The 24,235-nt window shown below is 40.3% G+C and overlaps 1 protein-coding gene across 1 annotated transcript in view; it reads left to right on the top strand.

Moving 5' to 3' along the window:
- The window catches only part of PDZD8 (PDZ domain containing 8), a 403,753-nt gene extending 382,944 nt beyond the window's left edge, over positions 1-20,809 (top strand). Inside the window, exon 5 of the mRNA XM_078643903.1 lies at positions 16,162-20,809. Within this exon, the coding sequence (XP_078500029.1) occupies positions 16,162-18,302 (2,141 nt within the window). The 3' untranslated portion in view covers positions 18,303-20,809. The remainder of the gene's footprint in view (positions 1-16,161) is intronic.
- The last annotated feature ends 3,426 nt before the right edge of the window (positions 20,810-24,235 follow it).

The following is a 24,235-nucleotide window of genomic DNA, read 5'->3' as shown; positions in this document are numbered from 1 at the left end:
CCAGGAGTGTCATGTAGGAGTTGAAAAGGGTGGGGCTGGGGGATGAGTCCTGAGGGACACCCCAAAGAATTTACTTGGATTTGGAGGTGAACAGCAGTAGTAGAGTGTATGGGGTCAGCAGACAGCCCTTTGAGTAGCGGTTTTATCTCTGAGGGTTTCCAGTCTTCGGAGAAGGTGGCCATTGCTATCAAGTTGAGCAGCAAGATGATTTGCTTAAAGTCCTGAATGCTATAGTCAAGGAAGGGTCTCCTCTCTCATTAAGGAAATCTGTTCTAGGCCTGATCTTCAAGAAGGGTAATAATCCTGATTCAGACTGCCACATATGCATTCCGCTGTTTGATTCCTAGATAAAGGTGGCAGGGAGGATACTTTTGAATAAACTACAGGGCCATAAAGCTATGTCAGCTATTCAATATGGTTTCAGAAAGGGTATCGGTACAACCAAACAATGCCTCAAATTGAGGCATTGTTTGGTTGTACCGATACCCTTTATGATAAATATACAGTTGCCAAACAGGAGATTCTGTACCTTTCATTTATGGATCTCGCATCCACTTTCGAACTAGTTAACCACTCTTTGTAATGGGACCTTTTTTCTGATCCGGGGGTTGACACATGCAATATTAATTTTATTTGTCAGGTTTATACTGATACTACAGGAGAGGTACTGTATGTTCATAACAGCGAATCTACTAATTATTTTAGTGTGTGTTGGGGTGTAAGACTAGGATGCATATTAGTGCCTTTTCTTTTTACATTATACATCAATGGCATTGTCTGCTAAAGCAATAGTTGGGCCTTGTATTGGTTCAAGCTCAACCCCTATTATATGCGAACAACACTGTAAAAATGGCCAGCACTGGTAATGCATTACAGTGTCTTGTATATTTTTGTGTCTTTTATGGAGGGTCAAGGTCTAAAAGTTAATTAAAGCAAATCGTATGTCTTGATAGTGGCATTGGGAAAAAAAAATGCAAGACCTTTTTTTCCCAGGGGGAAATAATTACGGTGACAAAAATGTTTTCCTATTTGGGGTATCACTTTTAGTTCCTCTAATTCCTGGTCTAGGCATGTGACTAAAAAAAAATTGTACTTTGAGAGAACATTAAATGCTGTGGATAGATTTGCTGCAAGACTAGGAAGGAACCCGGTTGAGGAAATGTCAACTTTTTAAAAGTAATGCAGTTTCAGGTGTTTGTTATGGGTCACGCATGTACAGCTCTGCTTCAGATTTTGGAAAATAAATATTTAAAGAGCTTTTAGCTGCCCCGCCTAATTGTCCAAACTATATCTGTCACAAGGAGCTAGGAATGTTGTTTATTTAGGATTCAATCCCAATTGCCCTCTTTTATTATTGCATGCAGTCTGGGCAAAACCTTAATCTAAGCTAACTAGGAACTTGTTCAGAGACTGCATATCTCTGGATGGGTTTAAAAGAATTACCTGGTTTCAGCATGTTTGTTCGCCTTAAATGAAGTTGGGCAACTTTTTTTAGAACTCCACAAGGATTTAGTAGGATAAGTAGGAAAGACCTGAGGCTCTCCATGCTGAAATTTAGAGATAATGAGCACACTACTAATATTAGCAAATAACCTGTTCGTGCATATGTAATTTTATCGTTTCAAACTGGTATTCATCCATATCTGAGCTGGGTGGGTAATAGGTTTCACCGTTTTCTGTTAACCAGTTTTCAACCAAACACAATACATATGTATGTTGCTTTTTGGGATGAGGGACGGGATTTGTTTTATCTTTAACCTTCTACCTGTGACCACTCCTCCAAATAACATCTTGTCTTTTTTGTAGTTTTTATCATGACCCAAGATAGAAGTATGTTTTACTGTGGATCTTGTTCAGTGCAGACCAGCTCTTGTTTTTTTATACCTACAGCAATTACATAAGTACTTTATAAGTATAACTGCGGCACAGTTTTTAACTTCAGTGGTGAGGCTAAGGAAGACCATCCACATATTGAACTTTTAGTTTTTCTTCTCCTCCTCAGAAACCATAACTGTATTATAACGTTTTTATCTTGATATGTTTTTAAATTGTAATGATTGTTTTTAATGTAGCATGCTTTATCTTAAACTTGCTTTTGTATCTTTTATAAAGCAATGCTTGGTTCGAATAAAGATTGATTGACAAAACAGAAGTTCTAACTTTAATAATAAAAATCATTCTGAACTCTCTTTTAGTGACCACCAGAACTGGAACCTCCTAATGTTATAATAGCAAAAAATTGGGAGTGACATTTTACTCAGACGTCTCATTTTCCCACTCATTCTACAACAAATCACGAAAAATTCACATTTTCTCCTTCCTCTGCAACATATATAAAATCTACTCTATACTAGTACTTTTTATTCACTCCCTGGTATTTTCCAGGTTACTTTTCATCCATTCTCCTCAATGCCAGGGATAAAACATCTCTGGAGTCCTTAAAAGGGTTACTTTAAAGGGTAAAACAATCAACTATTTGTAATGAAACCTATCGAATCCTAGTAACATTCCCATACTTCACGCCTCCAGATTTTGAGCAGCATCATTCATTTTCTTTCTTAGGAACTTGCTGTTTGGCAATAAAACTATATGTTGTCGTTCCATGCACTAGAAAGTAAAAATGGCTAAGCCCTAGTTTGAGTGGAGCTTTGTGCTGACTCCTTAACCAATTTGTTAGACATGTCCTGTTAGCCTGCTAAGCTTTGAACAAAATTTACTTCTTAGAGCTACCACTCAGCAAAGGATTCTATAGTGCCTTGTTCCCGTGAGGCTAGGGAGCCCTGTTCTGAAAGGAAAATTACTCCTGAGATGCTCCAATTCGCAGTCATGTGGGATTTTCCATACCGGGCCACTGTGTGGTCAGTCTTAGAAAGTAACCGATGTCAGACTTGGCTTGTCAGTAAATGTGATGCTAGAACTAGACCGATATATGTATGCCTTTTGAAGACACCTTTCTAAGCTTAGGCATCATATATTTCATAATTCCATAGTTGTATAAGGGTTTTGCAGTGGGGGGCCGCGGCAAAACTCAAATGGGAGAGGCTGAGGAGAAAGGGGAAGAGACGGGGCATTAGGGAATTAATAAGAATAAGAGAAGAAAAAAAACCACTCGATCTGCCTCTGATGCTGCCATCCACCTTAGTGCTCCTCTTCTCTCCTGATTGTGTCACCGCATTCTCTGGGACCCCCAGCACAGGCTCCCACCCAATCGCAGCGCTTCTCTGAATAGCATGAGAGTAGCGCCAGCATTAGCCTGAGTGGCTCGGTTTGCCGCTCAGACAGTGCCTGGGAGTCTGCGCTGTTTCTATGCAACACAGCCCGCCCAGACTTGGCTGGCTCTAGTGGGGAAATAAAAATAAAGTGATAATAAATTGGTTTTATTATCATTTTATTTTTCAATTTTTTCAGCAAGGGGAAGGGAGACACTTCTCTGCCATAACGTAGGAGCTGCCGCAGGGTTTCAGGCAAATTGTAATTTTACCATTGATCTTTTTAACCGAAGAACACTTTGCACAGAAAATTTGATTCTGATAGACCTTTCATATCAAAAGTTAACCCCTTTTCCGCCTGGTGCTAAGCCTTTTTTTGGCTATTTGGGGTAGTTCGCACTTAGGCCCCGGGACCAAAAACGCAGATGCCCCCTATCTATCAGAAAACAACCTGGTTTTGCAAGGGGGCACTTGCATCTTTGCAAGGGGGCACTTGCATCTTTCGTCCCGTGCTCAACGGCATTCTGGGGAAACCTACCAAACCCACACATTTCTGAAAACTAGACACCCAGTGGAGTTCAGGGAGGTGTGGCTATCATTGATCCCCAAACGTTTTCCTACCCAGAATCCCCTGCAAACCTCAAATTTAACTGAAAAAGACACATTTTTCTCACATTTCTGTGTGGGAAAGTTGTGGGATCACTAGGCTGACAAATTTCCTACCACCGAGGGTTCCCCCCACATCTCCCGATAAAAATGATACCTTACTTGTGTGGGCGGGCCAAGTACCCGTGGCAGGGAATGCCTACCAACCCCAGACATTTCTGAAAACTAGACACTCGGAGGAGTTCAAGAAGGTATGGTTTGCGTGGATCGCCAAATGTTTTCCTACCCAGAGTCCCCTGCAAATCTCAAATTTTTGCTAAGACAAATCACATTTTCCTTACGGGCAAATCAGGGCCCCATCTGCCTCCCTGGGCGGGCAGAAAGTATTTTGCCTTCTTTGTGGGGAGGTAGGGTGGGGGTACTGGCATGCCTCTTCTGGGCAGTCCGCATCCCTGGCCTATAAAAAAAGAATCTCTGGCGTCTAGGGTGCTTTCTACCCCCATGGGGGCAGATTGTGGGCTACTGTCCCCATCTGCCCCCCAGAGGGGCAGAGGGGCAGAAAGACTGTCTGTAGCAATATTTAATGGGGGGAGCAAAGGCCCTTGCCTATGGAGCTGCTCCCCCCTCCCTGGTGGCTAGATGGTGGATCCCTGCCTGCTTTGGGAACGCCCTCCTGGGGCGATCCCCAAGCAGGGATCCACTAGGGAAGGGTACCATTGGAAAGGGTAGATTCACCCCTTTCCTTTTTTTTTTTTATTGAGCAAAATTAAAAAAAAAAAAAAAGATTCGACAATACAAGTTCATTGGATGTACAGAAAAGAAAAGAAGATATTACAATAACAATAAAACAGAAAGGAACAAATGGCATACATATTCCTGAGTATACAGTCTAGAAGAAAATGCTATAAAATACTAGAAAGAACATAAAAAGGAAAAAAAAATAACTAAATATAACCGATGTTGGTTGGGTTTAAGCCAATCAAGTCGGGGGATGGATACCAGCAGGCCTCACATTATCATACCAACTAGAAATTGGGGCCCAGATCTGTGTTCCAAATAGCCTAGCTTTTTGCCTCTAGTACCGTAAATTGAGATCTCTTGTTTATAGGTAGCTAGAAATCGACTAAGCCACATCTGAAATGTAGGAGGCTCAGAGTCCTTCCAACGGGCAGCTAGAATAATACGGAAAATTGCGGTACCTATAAAGATGGTTCTTTGTTCGTCAATACTATGACCGAGGGATTCGTCATGGCCCATCAAATAGAGGGTTTCTGAATCTCGTATATTTTTCCCAAATATTATAGTCCAAAATCCCCTAATCATTGCCTTTAATAAGTCCAACTTGGGGCATTCGGCGAACATGTGAATTAAGTTCGCTTGAGGTTGTGTACATCTTGGGCAGTTGTCATCAGCCCGTAAACCCCAAGAGAAGAGCTTTGCGGGTGTATAGTACAAGTTGTATATGACTCTGTAGTATTGGGCTTTAAGTTTAGAGGCAATGAACAGTTTTGATGAGAGGGCCAGGGAGAGGTCGATATCGATATTTGGATTACCTAACCTTGCAACCCAAACTTTCTCAACCCGCTCTAAGTCATCCATAGTTTTTTCCATCAACATCTGATATAAATTACCGATGCTAGTGGAGCGCTTCCCAATAATTGAAAAAAAATAGATACTATCTAGTTTGATTCTGGGGATACAGTTGTGAATACTTGTAAACACCTGAAAATATTTAAGAAGATCAGTTGCTGGAATAGTATGCTTCTGTTGTAACCATTGAAATGAGTGTGAAATTTCTTGGCCATAAAAATCCTTTCCTACGATACCGCTCCCAAGTATTTCGGTGCTCAGGGGGATGAGATCCCCTCAAGCACTGAAACAATCAAACTGAAACTAAGTTTCAGTTTCATTTTCAATGCAATACCTTGCTATATGCGCGATGGTCATTGCATTGGAAATATAAAAAAAAATGGCGTCTGGTAGTTGAAGAAAAAAGAAAATCCCTCTGCTGTCTGCAGCAGAGGGATTTAGTGCCCCTGTACTCATGACAGAATGGTTCCGTCATGAGCACAGGAGCACCGAAAGGGTTAAAAATGTAAGGTTCAAATTTGATTTTCACATAGCAAAATAAATTCTGATTGGTGGCATAGAATGCACATGTATTCTAAAATCATGATATGGATCAGGTGTAATTGGGGAACAATTGGATTCTGTGATGTAAACAAAACCCCCATTGATGTTTATTGAAGACCATGAGTACATATACTAAGAAGGTGGTTAATCTATCAAGTTTCCATCTCCCAGCTATTGAAGGTACTCTTAGAGCTGAAAAGATCTTCTGAATGCTCATTAATACGGATGGTTTCCTGAGAGAATCCGTTTCACTTTTCAGAATTCTAACTCTGGTGTCAGCCGTTTTGTTGCAACCAGCCCTGAGAGACCTGTGGAAGGGCTTGCTCTTAATGCCTGTCCTCAAATCTTGTCTTACGGTCCTGGGCCCTAAGGGCCTTGTACAAAACTACCTGCTCTCAAGACATCATTTGGCAGCCAGGAATACCTGGCTGCCAAATTATGTATTGAGATCAAGTAGTTGTTATCTACATGGACCCAGTGTGATATTTAATTGTGGAGACTGTGCCATTGGGCTTTTCTAAAAATGTCTCATCTTTCCTTATTCAATGACGTTTCACCTTTAATTTCCCTCCTAGATAGAACAGGGACAGTCCGCCTTGAAATTTGTACTTCACATTTCATTTTCTGAAGAACACTGTTGTTCAGTCTGTATTTCAGTCTGTCAAACCTTTTTTCCCCTTGTGCAGACTTCACCTAATATAACATTCTTTATTTGGTTTTATCTGTTTTGGCTCATATTCCTTTTGAACCAGTTACACGGTGTTATTGGTAGCTTTGATCTTAAGTTGCATGTTCTTTCTCTTTTTATGAACCTTTTACCATTTTCCATCATGGCCCTGTTCCTCTTACTCACTATTCTTTACTCCATATTATGCTGTCAGGCGTCCTTCTGAACAAATATAATGCAGACTGAACTCATCTCTGTCAAATTTGACTATTTAACCCATCGTTGAAGCTTGTCTCCAAGGTGCCAGTTTGTGGTGTGGTGGTTTCTGGTATCATTAGAAGTTATTTTCCTTCCCCAGCTGATAACTCCGTTTGCCAAGCTTTTTAAAAAATAATTAACAAACCCATTCGAAATGTAGGACTTGTCTTGGTAAATTGAAAATATATATACACACATACATAATGGCCCAGTTGAAAGCTTCGGCCGAAACGAATATGTTTTTCTTTGTTTATTGTCCTGCACCTTATTTATGCACTTGGAACTGAAAATATAGAAACAATAAATTCATCTTGATAACGTACCAGTCTGTGCAGTTGTTCCAGCTTTCCCCATCGGATTGTGATTTGGAGAATTCCTGGGAGCTGGTGTGGGAGACACTTGTGATATATATATATATATATATATATATATATATATATATATATATATATATATATATATATATATATATATATTCACTGAAAAAAACATAGGTTTCAGGCCTTATATAGTTAGGAATTAGCATTTAAATTTTTTTTAAAATTCACTCAATAAACTCTAAGTTTTAGGGGTGTTATAGTTAGCTGGACATTTCACTCATACAAAACCATTGAAATTGCTCCTAGATAGTTAGTTGTACTAACTATATTTCGCGCACCCGCAATCCACTGCCGATGATGTCACATATTACATCATTCATGACATGGTCAGTGACATCACTGATGACATCTCAAATTACATCAATGATGACATCACTGATGACATCATCTAGTGAATGTGGTTTGCTTCGTTATTTAAATATGCATTATATATATAGCAATTTGCATTGAAGTATGAGTGGATATATAAAAATAAATATTTGGAAAGGAGGACTTTAACAATTTATAGTGTCTCACTAAAAATAGTGGATAGTGACTAAACTGTGTGAATATCTGTATCACTTTGTCAGTTGTTGTGTAAACTGGTTCTCCAGTTGGTTACTAGCTAGGTGAAAGTCTATATTAGTTATTGATTAGTTAACTGAGTATTTGTTTGGGAGAGTGAATGTGTGTGTGGTTCGGTGGAGGGTGTGTGACTGCCCAAAGATGTGTGAATAGTCGAGTCAGTAGATATATGAAGTAAAAACTATATGTTCTAACAGTTGTTTGGGTGAGTGAATATCTTTATGGGTGTGGCGATGAGCAAATATATTTCTCAATGGTACATGTCCAACAAACTAGAAAAATAAAAGGCAGTGTATGTCAGTTGTTGTATATAAATAAGTATACATAAGACTCAATGATTGTGTGAGTGACTATGGATAACTGTAAACTTGTAATAATGATTTTATAATACACTAAGTGTGACTTACTATCTAAATGAATAGATGAAGTTGTGTTTGTATAAGTGTGTAGCTAAGTAAGTATATAAGTATGATCCATTGTTTGCATAGGTGAGTAGGATGACTTCATCAGTGAATAGGTTGTGTGCTGGTGTGTAATGTCGATATAGGTGTATAAGTATTTTTGATAGTGTTCTATTGTTCATTGACAGCATGTATGAGTGAATCTACAGGTATGTCATTAGATGTGTGTATACATCTAGGAATCAATGAGTGGGTTTTTAGATACTTGTATTGCTGTGTCAATGGATTCAAATATGATACTCTGTATTTTACAAAGAGTGATGAAAGATTTTACTAGTGTATGAAAAGGTGTATGTGACTGTCACGTGGATGATGTCATCAGTGATGTCATCATTGATGTAATTTGAGATGTCATCAGTGATGTCACTGACCATGTCATGAATGATGTAATATGTGACATCATCAGCAGTGGATTGCGGGTGCGCGAAATATAGTTAGTACAACTAACTATATAGGAGCAATTTCAATGGTTTTGTATGAGTGAAATGTCCAGCTAACTATAACACCCCTAAAACTTATAGTTTTTTGAGTGAATTTTAAAGTTTTTTTAAATTCTAATTCCTAACTATATAAGGCCTGAAACCTATGGTTTTTTCAGTGAATTTCAAAGGTTTTTTAAATGCTAATTCCCAACTATATAAGGCCTGAAACCTATGTTTTTTTTCAGTGAATTTGCAAGATTTTTTAAATGCTAATTCCTAACTATATCAGGCCTGAAACCTATGGTTTTTTCATTAAATTTCGAAGGTTTTTTAAATGACAATTTTTAAATATATTAATTGTTATTTTTATTTATACTGATTTACTACATTTTTGCAGGCAGGTGCTCAGAGGGCACGCCCCCTTTTTACAACACTCTGCAGCGCAGCTCCATGGCGCTTACTGGAGATACCTGTTGGACTAGTTCCCTCTAGGGGACCTCTGGAATGAACAGGAATTAATTCCCCAACTTAAACTGTGCAAACGCGCCCTGTAGAGTGTTCTAAATTGGGGGATTAAGTTCCCTTGCATACTGGGGGTCCCTGGGGGCCAACTAGCCCACCATGAGCCTCCATTATGCGCCAGGGGGCTGCGTAGCTTTTCCCCGGGGGGGGCGGTCCCCGGGGCAGTGTAGGTGGGGATTGGGGCACCCCCACACTTCTTTATCACTATGCCCCGCGATTTTGTCCCCACGGGGGGTAATTTGAAAAAAAAACGGGTTTAAAAAAAATGTTGGGCCTTGGGGGTCCTTGTGGGACCACCTGGGCAGGCCTAGGGGGTCAGGGTGTTTCTACCCTGCCCCCTTTTTTTGTTCTACACGTTTGTTTTTCTGCTTTCTTGTGCCTCGGTCTTCCGAGCACAACATGGCTGCCAACACTTCCTGGTTTGAAGTGTTGAAAGCAAATGAGCATGCAGCTCCTGCTCGGAAAGTTTTAGAACTCAAAAAGGGGGCAGGGTAGAAGCACCCTTTCCCCCTAGGCCTGCTCAGGGGGTCCCACAAGGACCCCCAAGGCCCCCAATTTTAGTTTTTTTGTAAAATAGCAGGGTGCGCGTACCCCGGGATTTTTGAAAAAATAAAAATAGAATTTGCCTTGGGGGTCCCTGTGGGACCCCCTGAGCAGGCCTAGGGGGTCAGGGTGCTCGTCCCTGCCCCCTTTTTGAGTTCTACACGTTTGTTTCTGCTTTCTTGTGCCTCCGTCTACCAAGGCACAAGATGGCTGCCATCAATTTCTGTTTTGGATTGTTGACAGACAGTGGCAGCCAATCAGCATGCAGCTCCCCTTGCATACTGGGGGTCCCTGAGGGCCAACTAGCCCACCAGGAGCCTCTAGTATGCGCCAGGGGGCTGCGTTGCTTTGCCCCGGGGGGCGGCAGTCCCCGGGGTAGTGTGGGGGGAATTGGGGACCCCCCACACTTCTTTATCACTATGCCCCCGCGATTTAGTCCCCCCGGGGGGTAATTTGAAAAAAAACAGACCAGGTTTAAAAATTTTAAAAAAAATTGTGTCTTGGGGGTCCTTGTGGGACCACCTGGGCAGGCCCAGGGGGTCAGGGTGTGTCTACCCTGCCCCCTTTTTGTGTTCTACACGTTTGTTTTTCTGCTTTCTTGTGCCTCGGTCTAACGAGCACTAGATGGATGCCAACACTTCCTGGTTTGTAGTGTTGACAGCCAATGAGCATGCAGCTTTCTCGGGAAGGCATGCTGATTGACTGCCACTGTCTGTCAACACTCCAAAACAGAAATTGTTCGCAGCCATCTTGTGCCTCAGTAGACTGAGGCACAGGAAAGCAGAAAAACAAACGTGTAGAACTCAAAAAGGGGGCAGGGTAGAAGCACCCTGACCCTCTAGGCCTGCTCAGGGGGTCCCACAAGGACCCCCAAGGCCCCCGCCAAAAATATTTTTTTTCGAAAAATCGCGGGGTGCTCGCACGGTGCGCGCTTATAGATATATAAATGTTTTCTCTTTTAATTTTCTCAGGAACTACTGGAGGGATTTACACTATTTAACCAAAAGCGTGATCTGCATACCAGACTCTACCATTTTGCCAAGTTTGGTGTAATTCCGTTCAGCGGTTCGGGCTGTAGCCGTGTCTAAAGGTCCTATGGAAATTAACATGGGGAAAACACGTTTTGGGACCCCCCTTTTTTCTCGGCCCCCGCTTGACGAATCTACCCGAGACTTTCAGGGAAGAAGCGGAGCATTCAACAACCGGCGCCAAAGTTATTCCCAATAGAATATTGCGGATTTCCTATGGAAACTAGGTCCTAACTATATATACACCTACTGGCGACCGCCAGTAGGTAATATATATATTAGCCAAGCCAGGCGCAGCTCGTGACTTCACATGGAGCCACTCTCATTGCACAGTGGCTCTCAGCCCGGTGGACACCTGCATGTGGGGCTTGAACGTCATACGGGGCCCAGGGGAGCCTTTGGACATCCCAGGCGCTTTTAAACCGGCCACTTTGCACCTTTGACTGTAACATCATTCCTGCTTCCCCACACGCAGTACTTACCCGTATAAGATGCCTTCTGGGAACTGTAGTCTACATCGCTCTGCAGACAGCACACGGTTATGTGATCGGGGGCAAGGTGCACTCCGACCAATCGGAGTGGAGCAGGACTTACAAAGGAGTAGGTGGAGCAGCATCCTGATGTATAGCGGCATCCGACGAAGGCTTTTTAGCCGAAATGCATCATGATCAATTTTGTCAAATAAAGGTTTTCATGGAACTCCCCTCAAGAGGCTTCATACTTTTCTTTATTGGAAGAGTCTGTGGTAATATATATATATATATATATATATATATATATATATATATATATATATATATATATATGTGTGTGTGTATATATATATATATATATATATATATGTGTGTGTATATATATATATATATATGTATGTATGTGTATTGTATATGCATATGTATGTATGTGTATGTATATTTTAGGTTCCTTTCAAATCACTACCAAGAAATATTGCATTGTTTCATGTGGTGCTCCTATCCTGAAAGGGAAAGGAAGGTTTTGCTGCAACCATTCTTCTTTATGGTTCTCCTTATGAGGTATCTTCATTACTCTGCACTGCTGTCAGTGTTGTTCCTGTTTGGTGTTGAAAGTCTGAAATGCTCCTGCAGACACTTGCACTGTGACTGCCCATGCTGTACGTTTTCTGCGTGTACTAGGGAAGTGTGAGGAAAACATTTTTACTACACAAAAATCAGACCTATTAGGTTGCCGATTTCTTTTCTTCTTTTTTTTTCTCGCTGTTCTGAAAGAAATGTTTTTCCAAACTTTTGGCTTAATATAAACCAGGATAATTTCCTAGAAAGCGTTGTATATGCCCTCCTTAGATCAATGCACAATCTTTCATCTGGATAATGGGGGAACTCCCCCATCGTAGTTTAATTTTCATCTGAAACAAATAAATTCACTTTGTATCACCAGACCCTTTTTAGCGAGGCTGTTTAGCATAACCGGCATCATCACACTACCGAGAATAAACTAGTAATCCTTTTGGTTCCAAAATACATGCACAGGCAATAGCTGGTGCTTAACCAGATCGCCAGAGTCCTCTAGATATCTGCAATTTAGAAACACATTCTCTTCAGTAAGTTCTCTGTTAGCTGTCTGTTAAACACAGAATTGCCTTCAAAATTCTCTGTATCTTTAATTGAGTCTTCTGGAAGACTAGACAAGATAACCTTCTATACTCTGTTAAACACCATCTACAGTGGGATCATAATAATCACTTATCCAATCACTAGTGAATCCCTCCCAGTAAATTTTCTAGGCATAGTGGCCTACCAGCAGATCGCAGGAGTCGAGAAAAGTTTGGATCTTTCAAGCAAAATCTGAAAGTACTACTCTGCCGGAAATAGTAGAGCAGCTAATTGGCCATTTGCATTAGATTTATCCTTCGCATATGTGCTCTCTTGGAAATGATGTATGAAACATTATTTTTCCATTTCTCCAGGGGTCATGATTAGCCTGCCTCTATTAAATCTTATGTTTATATATCCTGAAGTTTTTCCTGTCGCTATAAGTATGAGAGTTGGTTCATCTTGTTGTATTGATCGTTTTTAAAAGCAGCTATTGTGTGGCACTGATGCGCTACCAATCAATGTAAAGATAGCCCTCAGTTTCCACCTTCCAAGCTCTTTTTGTTTGTGTAAGACCTACCATCAAGCTATCCTAAATATTGGCCATTGGGTTATATTATTGCTGTTGTGTAACTGGACTACCCTTCATCAAATTGGAGCACATTCTAGAAGTACCAAAGTAGCAACTGTTGAGTTCACAAAGCATACAAAAACAACTCATGTTGATGTTATGTTATGTTATTGTTTTCTTGTAAAGCGCTAACAATCATCCTGAGTAGGATATCACGGCGCTGTAGCAGCTATAATGAGTGATGGTTTATCATGGGCAGTGTCATTTTAGTCTGGTTTAGGGAACAGGTAGGTTTTCAGATGTTTCCTGAACGCCAGGTGGCAGTCCATAAGTCTAAGAGCCACGGGCAATTCGTTCCATTTGGTTGCAGCTATGTGGGAGAAGGCTCGCTCTCCCATCCTGGCTCTCTTCACTCGAGTGGTTTCTGCTCTGGCCGTGAATTGAGAGCGGAGATTTCTAGTTGGTGCATAGAACTGAATCCTATTTCTAAGGATAAGTGGGCCTGTGTTGTGTAGTGCTCTGTGTGTTATACACATCATTTTGAACGTTGCTCTCTGCCTCATTGGCAGCCAGTGAAGCTCTCGTAGGCAGCTCTTGGCTGAGTCAAACTTTCTTTTCTTGCATATGGCCTTGGCCGCCGCGTTCTGCACTAATTGTAATTTGGTGAAGAGATATTCTGCCATGCCTACAAACAGGGAGTTTCCGTAGTCCAGCCTGCTCATCAATAAGGACTGAACCAGGATCCTTCTACACTCCATGGGAATCCAGGGAAGGACTCTTCTAAGCATCTTTAACATGGCAAAACCTTTGCCGCATATTGTAGCTACGTGAGATTTCATAGATAGTGTGGTGTCAATCATTACTCCCAAATTCCTTGCTGTTAGTGTCGGAATTGGGGGGGTACCCAGGGATACTGGCCACCAGCTGTTGTTCCACAGTTGTGTGTCTACCGAACAGTAATATCTCTGATTTGTCTGCGTTCAGTTTTAGGCAATGGCTGTGCATCCAGTGAGACAGTTCGGTGAGACAATTTATCAGCCTGTCCTTAGGGTCATTCTTCTCATCCAGGATTACGGTTAGTTGGGTGTCGTCTGCGTAGGAATAGATTTCGACACCCCACTTTCTTCCTATTGCTGCTAGGGAAGACACAATAGCGTTAAACAACGTTGGGCTCAATGAGGCCCCCTGTGGGACCCCATATTTGATGTTTCGGTGCGGGGATGAAAAGTTGCCCATGCGCACTGATTGCGTTCTATCCGACATGAATGATTGCAGCCACCCAAGTGCCCTGTCTCGGATGCCTTTTGCTGCCAAGGTTCTTAATAGCAGATTGTGTGGAACGGTATCAAACGCCGCCGAGAGATCCAGTAGTATCAAGGCAACTGTTTTCCCCTGATCTACCTGCATTCTGATATTATCCAGCACGGACAAGAGTGTAGTCTCTGTGCTATTGTTACCCCTTAAACCCGTTTGTGAGATATCTAATAAGTTATTGGTTTCGAGAAAACTGGATAATTGCCTGTTAACCAGTTTTTCTAGAACTTTAGATAGATAGGGTAGCTGAGATATGGGTCTGTAATTGGCAGGATTATTAATATCTAAACCTGCTTTTTTTAGAAGAGGGGTGACTATGGGGTTTTTCCAACTAGTTGGGAATTCCGCAGCTTCTAGCGAGTGGTTCAGCACTTGGGCTACCGCTGGGCAGATTATAGGGGCGATTTGCGACAAAATATGGTGGGGACATGGGTCCAATGGGGAGCCTGAATTACTTTCTAGCATAACTTTACCCACTTCTTCCGATCATGGGCCAAAGCTGGAGCAAGTGATCTGAGGGATGGATAACTCATGGGCCTCTAAACCATCCGGTTTAGAGTTGGAAAATGACGAGTAAATTGTGTTTATTTTCTCACAGAAAAAAGTCATTCATTTTATCACAGCCTGCTTGTGATGGGGTCAAATTAGATGAGAGGCTGGTGGGACTGCATAGTTCTCTAACAATTTTGAAAAGTTCTTTAGAAGAGTTTTTATTTTCTGTTATTCTGCAAGAAAAGTATTCCTTCTTTGCTTTCCTGATGGCTTTGCTGTATAGTATGAGTTCTTTCTTATATGCCAGTCTGGCGTCTTGAGTTCTTATTAGTCTCCATTTGTGTTCAAGCGATGTGCATTTCCTTCTTAATGCCTTTAGTTCTGGCTCATACCAATTTTCTGACGTGGTCCGCCTGGGTTTGATATTGGAGCGAAGCATTGAACAATGTTCCAGTGCATTCGTAATATGGTTCTGGAGATAGTCTATTTCTTCGTTGATGTTAGTTTTTACTGAATGGGAATAGGCGAAATGTTGCTGAAAGGTTTCTACTGTAAAAAATTTCCAGCTCCTATTTTGTGTCACTGCCGGGTTAGAGAGATCTGTAAACATTTAATTCTAGATGACAAATATGTCCATGCAACTCTTAGCTAACCTACTTTGGAATATGATTTGGGACTGCGTAGCATACAGAGGATATCTTTTCTTCTACTTTATAACATATTTCCAAAACGTTAGGAATGTGAATAAGGTGGGTAGAGGTTTGTAAAAGACATACTTTCAACAGGAGCTCCATATCCTTTCTCTTTCTTTTTACCAGTACGCAAATCAAATTATTTTCACCCAGCTTGCTCAAATGCTCAAAACTGAGAGAGTCTTGCAGAAAACAGACATTGAGAGGGCTGCACAAGCCTTGAACAAACATTGAAGGGGCTTCAAGCCTCCTTACAGACTTCTTCAGTACTTTTACTTAGTATGGTGAATCTCAACAAACTTGCATGGTGAAGCAGCCTACAGTGTAAGGAAACAAATTTACGCCTGTGCAAAAAAAAATCTTACTATGTTTCAGTCTCTGCTCTTTGTATACATGTATGTATTATAATTTTCATGTGTACAAATGCTTAACAGTTGGATAAAACCTCAATCATTTTATACAGAAATCAAGAGTTCTTCTAGCTTAAAAAAGGTTCATGCAGATAACTCTAAGGCACCATGTGATTAGCTAATATTTAGTCGTGATTACTTCTGAACTAGAGATCTAAAAAGTGACTTATGTACATAATGGGTGAACCAATTCACCAATAAATGTATACAATGGTGAAGGAAGTCTCGATATAGACGAAATGTAAGTAACTGACTACAAATTTTATTTTGCTGAAGTAACACATTCTCATACTAACTTTGTACCTGTTTTGTCAATAGGAGTCAAGGTTACTTCATCCGTGCAAATTTCGAAGCTCTTCAAACAGGCTGGTGATAAAGTGCAGCTCTTCTATGAACGGCCTGTGGGCCAGAATCAACCAGCTGCAACACTGCAGGAAAACTTTGGACAGCTGGAAGATTCTGCTTTTCTTCCTCCATCATGCCCACTCAGTTATGAGGAAGACCCCTCTGCTATTTTGGCAGAGTGTGATAACAAGGAGTTGGATTCTGAATTTGAAGATTTGGCAGGCGAGATCAAGCCAGTCAGCGACCTGAAAGAGGAACTGATTCCACCTTCAAATCAGAGTCCCAAACGCACAGTAGTAACATTGGCTTCTAAACCCATGGGGTCTATTTCTCCTATTCTAAACCGTAAATTGAATCTGCCAGCAACTTTGAAGTCACAGCCGAAAGAGGGAGTTAAACAGTTAGCACCAAAAACTACTGAGACTTCTGATCTATCGCAGCTGCCTGCCCGGCCAGCCCAAGGACCTACAGTTAAGCCCCCAGTACCACCTAGACCTCAAATCAAACTTACATTGCCTTCTTCTGAAACTCATTGTTTATTAGAAACAATGGAACCTGTCCATGAAAAGCCAGATAGGCCGCCTCCCCCATTTAGTAATGGTGAGAAACCTCTAGATAAACCAGCAAAAAGTACTGATCAAGGCGACGACCTCCTTGCACCAAAGCCAACCATTGTGAAGCAAGATGTATCAAAAGACAAGATTTCAGAGAGCTCCTGTAGCACAAAAGAAAGCACAGATGACCATCACATATGGGAGTCATCTGAGGCATATTATCGAAACCGACTAGGTCGATGGTCAAGAGCTTCCTGTGTATTTGAAGTTGAAAGTTCTCATAAATACTTGAATGTGGCTGTGTGGTGTAGAGATGCATTCAAAACAGGGGGGCTAATTTGTCTAGGACATTGCAGTATCAAGTTGGAAGACATAGCCCTGGAGTGCCTGGCCATGTCGTCTTTAGAGTACTTTACTACCTTCAGGCTAAATGCACCTGAGCCCAAAGCTACTGTGAGTAGAACTGCCCTCCGAAGTCTCAGTGTTCATAAAGGATTTAATGAGAAGTTTTGCTATGGCGATGTTACTTTAAACTTTAGATACTTCATGGAGGGTGAATCTGAAACATCCAGTGTCCTCACGGAAAGAGAAAGGGAATGCAGTTCTCCGGAAGAAGTTTCTACATACCTAAAGGAGGAGCCCACCCTAAGCCAGAATTTCACTGAAAGCAGACATAATTTCCAAGACACTCAATTCCAGAACCCTACATGGTGTGAGCACTGCAAAAAGAAAGTGTGGACTAAAGCAGCCTCTCAGTGCTTGATCTGTGCGTATGTTTGCCATAAAAAATGCCAGGAAAAGTGTTTGGCTGAAAACCCATTTTGCATTGCTGTGGAAAGGAGGGTTGATTCTGAAACAAAGTTGTCTGTGAACAGAACCACTGGTATAACCAGGCATATCATCAACACCAGCTACCGTGTATTGAATCTCCGGCAAGTCTCCAAAACCCGTCCAGCAGAACAAGGAAGCGATCTGGTTGAGCCCTCACCAAAGCACACTCCAAACACTTCTGATAATGAAAGCAGTGACACAGAGACTGGTAGTTCCAGTAGTCCCTCAAAACGGGCTGCTGGAGCAAAATTGGCAAGGAAGGAAGGTGGGCTGGATGATAGCGTGTTTATCGCAGTGAAGGAGATTGGCCGGGACCTGTACAGAGGGCTACCTACTGATGAACGGTTCCAAAAGCTTGAGTTTATGTTGGATAAACTACAGAATGAAATAGATCAAGAGCTAGAGCACAACAACTCGTTGGTACGGGAAGAAAAAGAGACCACTGATGCAAGGAAGAAGTCCCTTTTAGCTGCTGCATTAAGTAAGTCTGGTGAAAGGCTTCAGGCATTAACACTTCTCATGATCCATTATAAGGCCGGAATCGAGGACTTGGAGTCATTGGAGAGTGCATCAGTTGACCAGCAGTCCAGAAAAAATACTAAATATGCAGAGGACACAAGTAGCATAGCTGAGGAAGCCGATGATACAGAAGACATCAGCCAGGTGGAGCCGGATGGTTTTAATTGCATATCAGAGGAACAAATCTTAGACACTTCTGAATTAGTGTAAAGTTGCCTGGGTACGGATGGATGTTTAGCCTTCTGGGCTTCAGTAACCAGTAGGGTGAGAAAAATACAATATTTATTTGCACTTAATCAAAGAAATATATCAAACACATCAAAATGTAAAGACTTGTCAGTAAGATGACCATTCAGGATTTCTTCCACAGGTTAATGTATATGAAAGCAGTTAGGTCAGTAATAGCTGTTCTAATCAGATTACGTCACTGGAATACTTTTATATTAACGCTGCATTTTTTCTGGATAGAGATCCCATGTTTGGGGTTTGGAAAGCCGAGGTTTAGTTGGATTCTGGAAATCTGCAAGATAACCTAAATCTATTACAAAACAAAAGTGCTGCTTCTGTGATCGAATTGCTGCCATTATTTCCAATCCACTCGCTCCCCTATCACCAAGAAAATTAGTTTAGGTCCCTCTACTCACTTTTTAATCGGTGGAAAGGGGAAATGAATTAGGGAGCAATGTGGTGTGGAATTCATCTCTGGCTGCTTCTAACGTCATGCCACTCTTCAGGAATGTGGTGTTACAGGCTTGTATGATAGCTCACTTGCAGTTCCTAAAACTGAACTCCTGCAACTGTCTGTTAAAAGGCTTTCCATGATCTCATTTGGGTTTCTCCAGATGTCAATGCAGCCATGGCAGACTACTTATGGTTCGGCGTGACCACCTAGTGCGCCTTCCTCCAGAGCTCCCTGTGCATGATTTTTTGTGCATTATTCCAGATGCTGTGAACGAGGAGGTGCCTTGTTCAGCTTTTCTGAAACAGGTGGCCCCACAATGTAACATTCCTTTTCTGATAAGGTTTTATTTTGGTCGTTCTTAACATTGTGTTTTAATAATTTATTGCAAATCTTACTACTTTTCTTATCTCTTAGCTTTGTGTACCAGATTATGTGTACCCAGCGGTTGATGTCTTTGGTTTCCAAACTTTGTTTCAGTTACTTTTGGAATTGTGTGTCCACTGGTAATACATTCTACGAAGATTATGCTGCATTGCCCTGTATGGCAGAAGATAAAACAGTTAATCATTGTGGGACCAGGGATTTTAAATTCTATAATGTTTCTCGATTTATTGTCTGTGTTTTTTTGGAAGATATATTTCAGAGGAGGTTGTTTTTCCATTTCATTTTTGCCAAATAATGTCTCATTGAAGCAATCATTGACTTTTAATTCACCCCATTGGTTTTGTAAATTAGTTTCTTGACTCATGTCATCTTGTTTGCCTTACATAGTTTAATGAAAAAAAGAGGAGAAAAGAATATCTATTTAAAATGGGGGAAATTCTCTCCACACACCTAGCCCATTTTCACTCTCAAAGTTCCTGTGTATTATTTTCACGTTTATTTGAACCATTCATTAGATTCAGAAGAACCTCAATTGTCCCTTCCTAAGCAGAGTTGTACCTATAACATTTGCTGCTGCTATCCTGGTTGCTTTTTGTACTCCAACACGTTTGAATAAACCTGACTTAATTTGGTAAAAATTAACAGGGGCCAGAAACTAAGATTGCTTTTGAGTATTTGTTGTTTTTTCTTTTGGAGAATTGGTTGCATTTTTTAAACAGATTGCAACAAGACAAAGCTTTGGAAAAGACATTTTAATTCAGAAAGAAATGAAAATGTTTTGCTTGAAAATAAAAATGCATTAACGGTTGCAAATCAATACAACACTAGAATGCAATTATTTCATAGGTGGCTTGAACACAAATTTTCATCAAGACTAGATTCTTGATGTGCGGGATGTCTCAGAGGATAGGGTACCCATTAATGATTTATTCGAAGAGATCAACATTGTCCCGGCTTTTATTCATTTTTATTTTATTTTGTATTTTTTATTTTATTGCTTAGTCAAAATCTGGACTTAATATTTCAGATGGTGCGTAATCTACCTAATGGAAAAATCCCTAGCCCGGTGCAGCAAATGATTTTAGTCTTACAAGGTGTACAACTGAAAACTTTCTGACAACTGGTAAAGAATATAGGTTTTAAAAGGCTAGTTTCACTTTGCACCAAATAAAGTAATGATTTATTTTCCAAATATGTATACCCACATAATAAAAGACTGTATTGAAATGCCTGAATCTGTTTCAGCAATCATCCAAAAGGTTAGAAGGAAAAAGTTGTTTGCAGCATCAGAAAGAGTTGGCAACCTCTGATCATTTCAAGGTTGTTCTTGAATGTTGGGGCCAGAGGTTAAGATCCCTTTATGTTCCATTGTGTTGATGAAGATACTCCTCTGCTGGAATAATTGGCCACCACTGAAGACCTGCTTGGAACATGCTTGCACACTTAGAATGTAAATGGTTATGCTGAGGTTGCTGAGTAACCCTGTGCGAAAAGGTATGAAAATAATGTTCTCATAAATTTAATATGATAATTAGTGTTGCCTTCTGTAGGAAGGAATTCTAATATTCAAACAGAGGATCTGTGAAAAATGCAATAAATCACATCCATATTTTATTACTTTTATCAATAAATGTCCTCCACAGTGCTTCTAAGAATGTGTTTTTGTAACTGTGCTGCCAGCATTTCTTTTGTCTGTCTCCCACACATATACATATGTGCGAACAATTGTGCATTATAAGATGTTGGCTTAACCACAAATTGTGTTTTATATTTGTATATATTTATATTTAAAAGTGATGCTGCTATTTCTTTGTGGGTAGCCATGGGATATGCCTTGTTAAAATACTGGAAGAAGTGCTGTTTCACGACATGACCCATTTCAGTACGCACCTGTTTTTCAGGGTGCCTCAAAGTAACTGTAATGACTGCAATTGTAACACATGTTATTATATTGAAAGAGCGTTCCAACAAATCTGCAACATTCTCTTCTGTTCTGCTTGGCTATCAGTTTATTCTCAAAAGTACTATTGCTGTTCTATTTATATAATCAAAGGGTTTTCAGTTTAAGAAAATGTTTTATCTCTTTCATGTGTCTATTTGCTCAAATTATTTTATCTTCTATCTACATAGTATACAAATTAATGTGTGGGAGAGTTTACCATAACCAGAAGTGATTTGTATTTTGCCAGCTCCTCGTTTTGATTCATTCCTATGTTACAAAACAATTGTAAAAGTTTCACAAGTCCCCAGCAAAAGTCACTGATGAACTCTATGTAATCTTTAAGCGTTTCAAGTTGATTTCAGTTCTACAGTCTTGAAGACATCTACTTTCTGAAGCATTTTCGTTTTTAAGGATTTCATCTACGTTTTCATTCAGGAAAAGGTTAACATTTGGTTTTGGATGTGTAGAAGAGCACCTTATGGGGTGCTTCATGTTTTGCAGCATGCAGTCCTCTGAGATAAGAAGATTGTTAGAAAGTAATTTGTCTTCTGCCCCACAATCTTTTCTTTCCTTCCAACCTGTTTTTTCCAAAGCTCCCCGGCTTCACAAGGAAGATGTCTGAAAAATTTGAAGATAGTCATTAGACTGCAATCTTTGTTTGCTAAATTCCAGTGCCCTGTATAAACACCGTAGCAGCCCTCCCATGCTAGCTGTTTCCAAAGAAATGAGAGAAAACTAAAGCTGATCTGCACTCATTACCAGTTCTCTTTAACCAATGATGGGAAACAATACAAAATACTGTGATCACTGCAAACTGAAAGCATCAGATAGCAAATAAAATACAACCTTCATCGAACACCCAACACGCTTCAGACTAGTTTCTACTGTTAAGCAAATCCCATCAGATATTAAATGTAGATAAAATAGCACTTTCCTCTTGCACCTAAATTACATCAGACTAGTATCTACAGATTCGAAAATACTATGTAATGATGTTACTGTACTATCAATAGTTCAGTATGTGTCTCTCAAACATTGGGTGCAAATATTTGTAAGTTTTCCCCAAATGCCATTTTAATATTAATGTATCTGTCTTTCTTCAGTCCATTCCTTGCCAGGTTTCAAGTGGATGCGAGCTTACCTTTCATGTACTTCTCCAAAAGTATTTGCCTAGACACTAGATCTCAATCTGACCTTTATTTTTGGCCAAATTATTTGCAGTGTTATTATATTTTGTGTGGTTTTGACTTATAGTTCATGTGTTCACGGTTTATTTTCATTTGCTGTCTAACAATTGTGCTCAGTGTAATATTTAGCATTCCTTCCTCTCCGCATCCTTGCTTGTATTTACCTGTTTTAGAAATATTGGTTCTGGACTTTTTGGACCGTGTAGGTTGTATTACCTAAGTGGCCGAAGCACAAAGTATTCATGGCTGTTATTTTTCTTCAGTTGTTGTATAGCTTTTCCAAGTTTTTTGGGGGGTTTCTAAAGTTTTACATCCATTATCCGATATTTTGAATGGAAATTAGAAAAAAAGCTTCTTTCCATAATTATTTTATTTTTTATTTATTTAACAGTTTTATTGCCTCTGTACTCCAATATGAACACTTTCGCCGGTTACCACAGCATGTACCTCCCATACTGAAAGGGAGGGCAGGGTGTTATTATTTTATGAGGTCATGCTTAGTCTTTCTATTGCAGCCTTTTATCATGGCCTATTGTTTGCCTTGGGGTTCAAAGAAATGTAGACTGTTGGTCAACCTTGATTGTATTCCTTGCACAAATAGCAAAAACAACTTTCTGGTGACATTTTCTTATCAGAGACCTCGGTAATTTTTATATAGAATGAAGAGACGTAATATGATCCCATTTAAGGACAGATTTTGTAATAGAATGTGATGTACATCTTTTTAATAAACCCTAAACAATGAAATATATTTTATATAAAGAATTCCACTATTAGCTTTCCTAAACCAAAGTGATGAATTAGTTGTTAATCCAAAATGTTCACAGACTGCCTTACAAACATGTATGACTGGATTGTGGCCAACCACCTCCACCTTAGCCCTGAGTATATTAATCCCATCAAAGAATCCACTCCCTAGATCTCATCCAGAACCTCCAAGGGTCTCATTCATTCAACGGCCATATTCTCTGCTTCACCATTGCCATTGTTGCACCAACTGGCAAGAGCCACCGAACCATCCTTGCATCTAGCTCTGCATAAATCAGGATATTGCTGCTTAATTCTGTACCTTTCTCAATACTTCAAAAATGATTAGCAAAATTAGTTGTCAAAATTACCAGTAAGTAAGTACATTTTATTGCTAGATTAATTCAAACTTCTGCAAAACAGTCTGAGAAAAACACAAACGTGCACAAATCAGCTGATCAGTCAAATAATAAATATGTAATAAAACCAAATCATACTGCAACCAATGACCTTCAATAAGTTAAAACACAGTAAAAGCCCTCTTAATCCTGACAGCTAATAAAGTGCATTCACCATATCTTGTTAATTGAAAAAATATTTTTAAAATATCGTGCATAGGATGATCAATGAAATTTATTCGACAAACTGATTACTAGATGGTAAAAGGAGATATCATTACTATTCATTTCTTTGCAAGCTCATTAATGGAAATCATGCAGACTAATAAAAGGATACTAGGAACTTCAAAAGTGCTACAGTGCGACCAGCTCCAAAGTGGGCTCTAAAGAGTCATCACATAACAGATGATTGTAGAGTCTCTTTTCGTACATCAAGATAACGATGGCTCACAATTATTGATTTCCATGGTGGCAAATTTCATGAATTTGAGCAGGCAGACGTCATCTGACAAGACTCGCCGTTTTAACAAACCTCCCCTGAGGCAAGTAGGCACCTAAGCATCGGTTTCAGGCAGTATTTCTGAGCCATTGCAAGATTAGGGCAAATCCAGGTGCCATGAGCTAGTGACTCAGATACCGTCCCACACAAGCGGCACACACAGTCTGTGCCTTGCCCCAGCCTGTCGTACCAGAATTCTCTAAATGGAATAAGCCTGAAGCGGTATCTCATCAGCGCTATTTTACGTTTGAGTGGCCAATGTTTCTTCAAAAACGAGCAGCCAGCGAAGGATCATAAAGTGGGA

Source organism: Lissotriton helveticus, chromosome 5_1 (assembly GCF_964261635.1).
Source record: "Lissotriton helveticus chromosome 5_1, aLisHel1.1, whole genome shotgun sequence".
NCBI lineage: Eukaryota > Metazoa > Chordata > Amphibia > Caudata > Salamandridae > Lissotriton > Lissotriton helveticus.
Note: the sequence above shows the minus strand (reverse complement) of the source record. Positions and strands in the feature narration are given on the sequence as shown.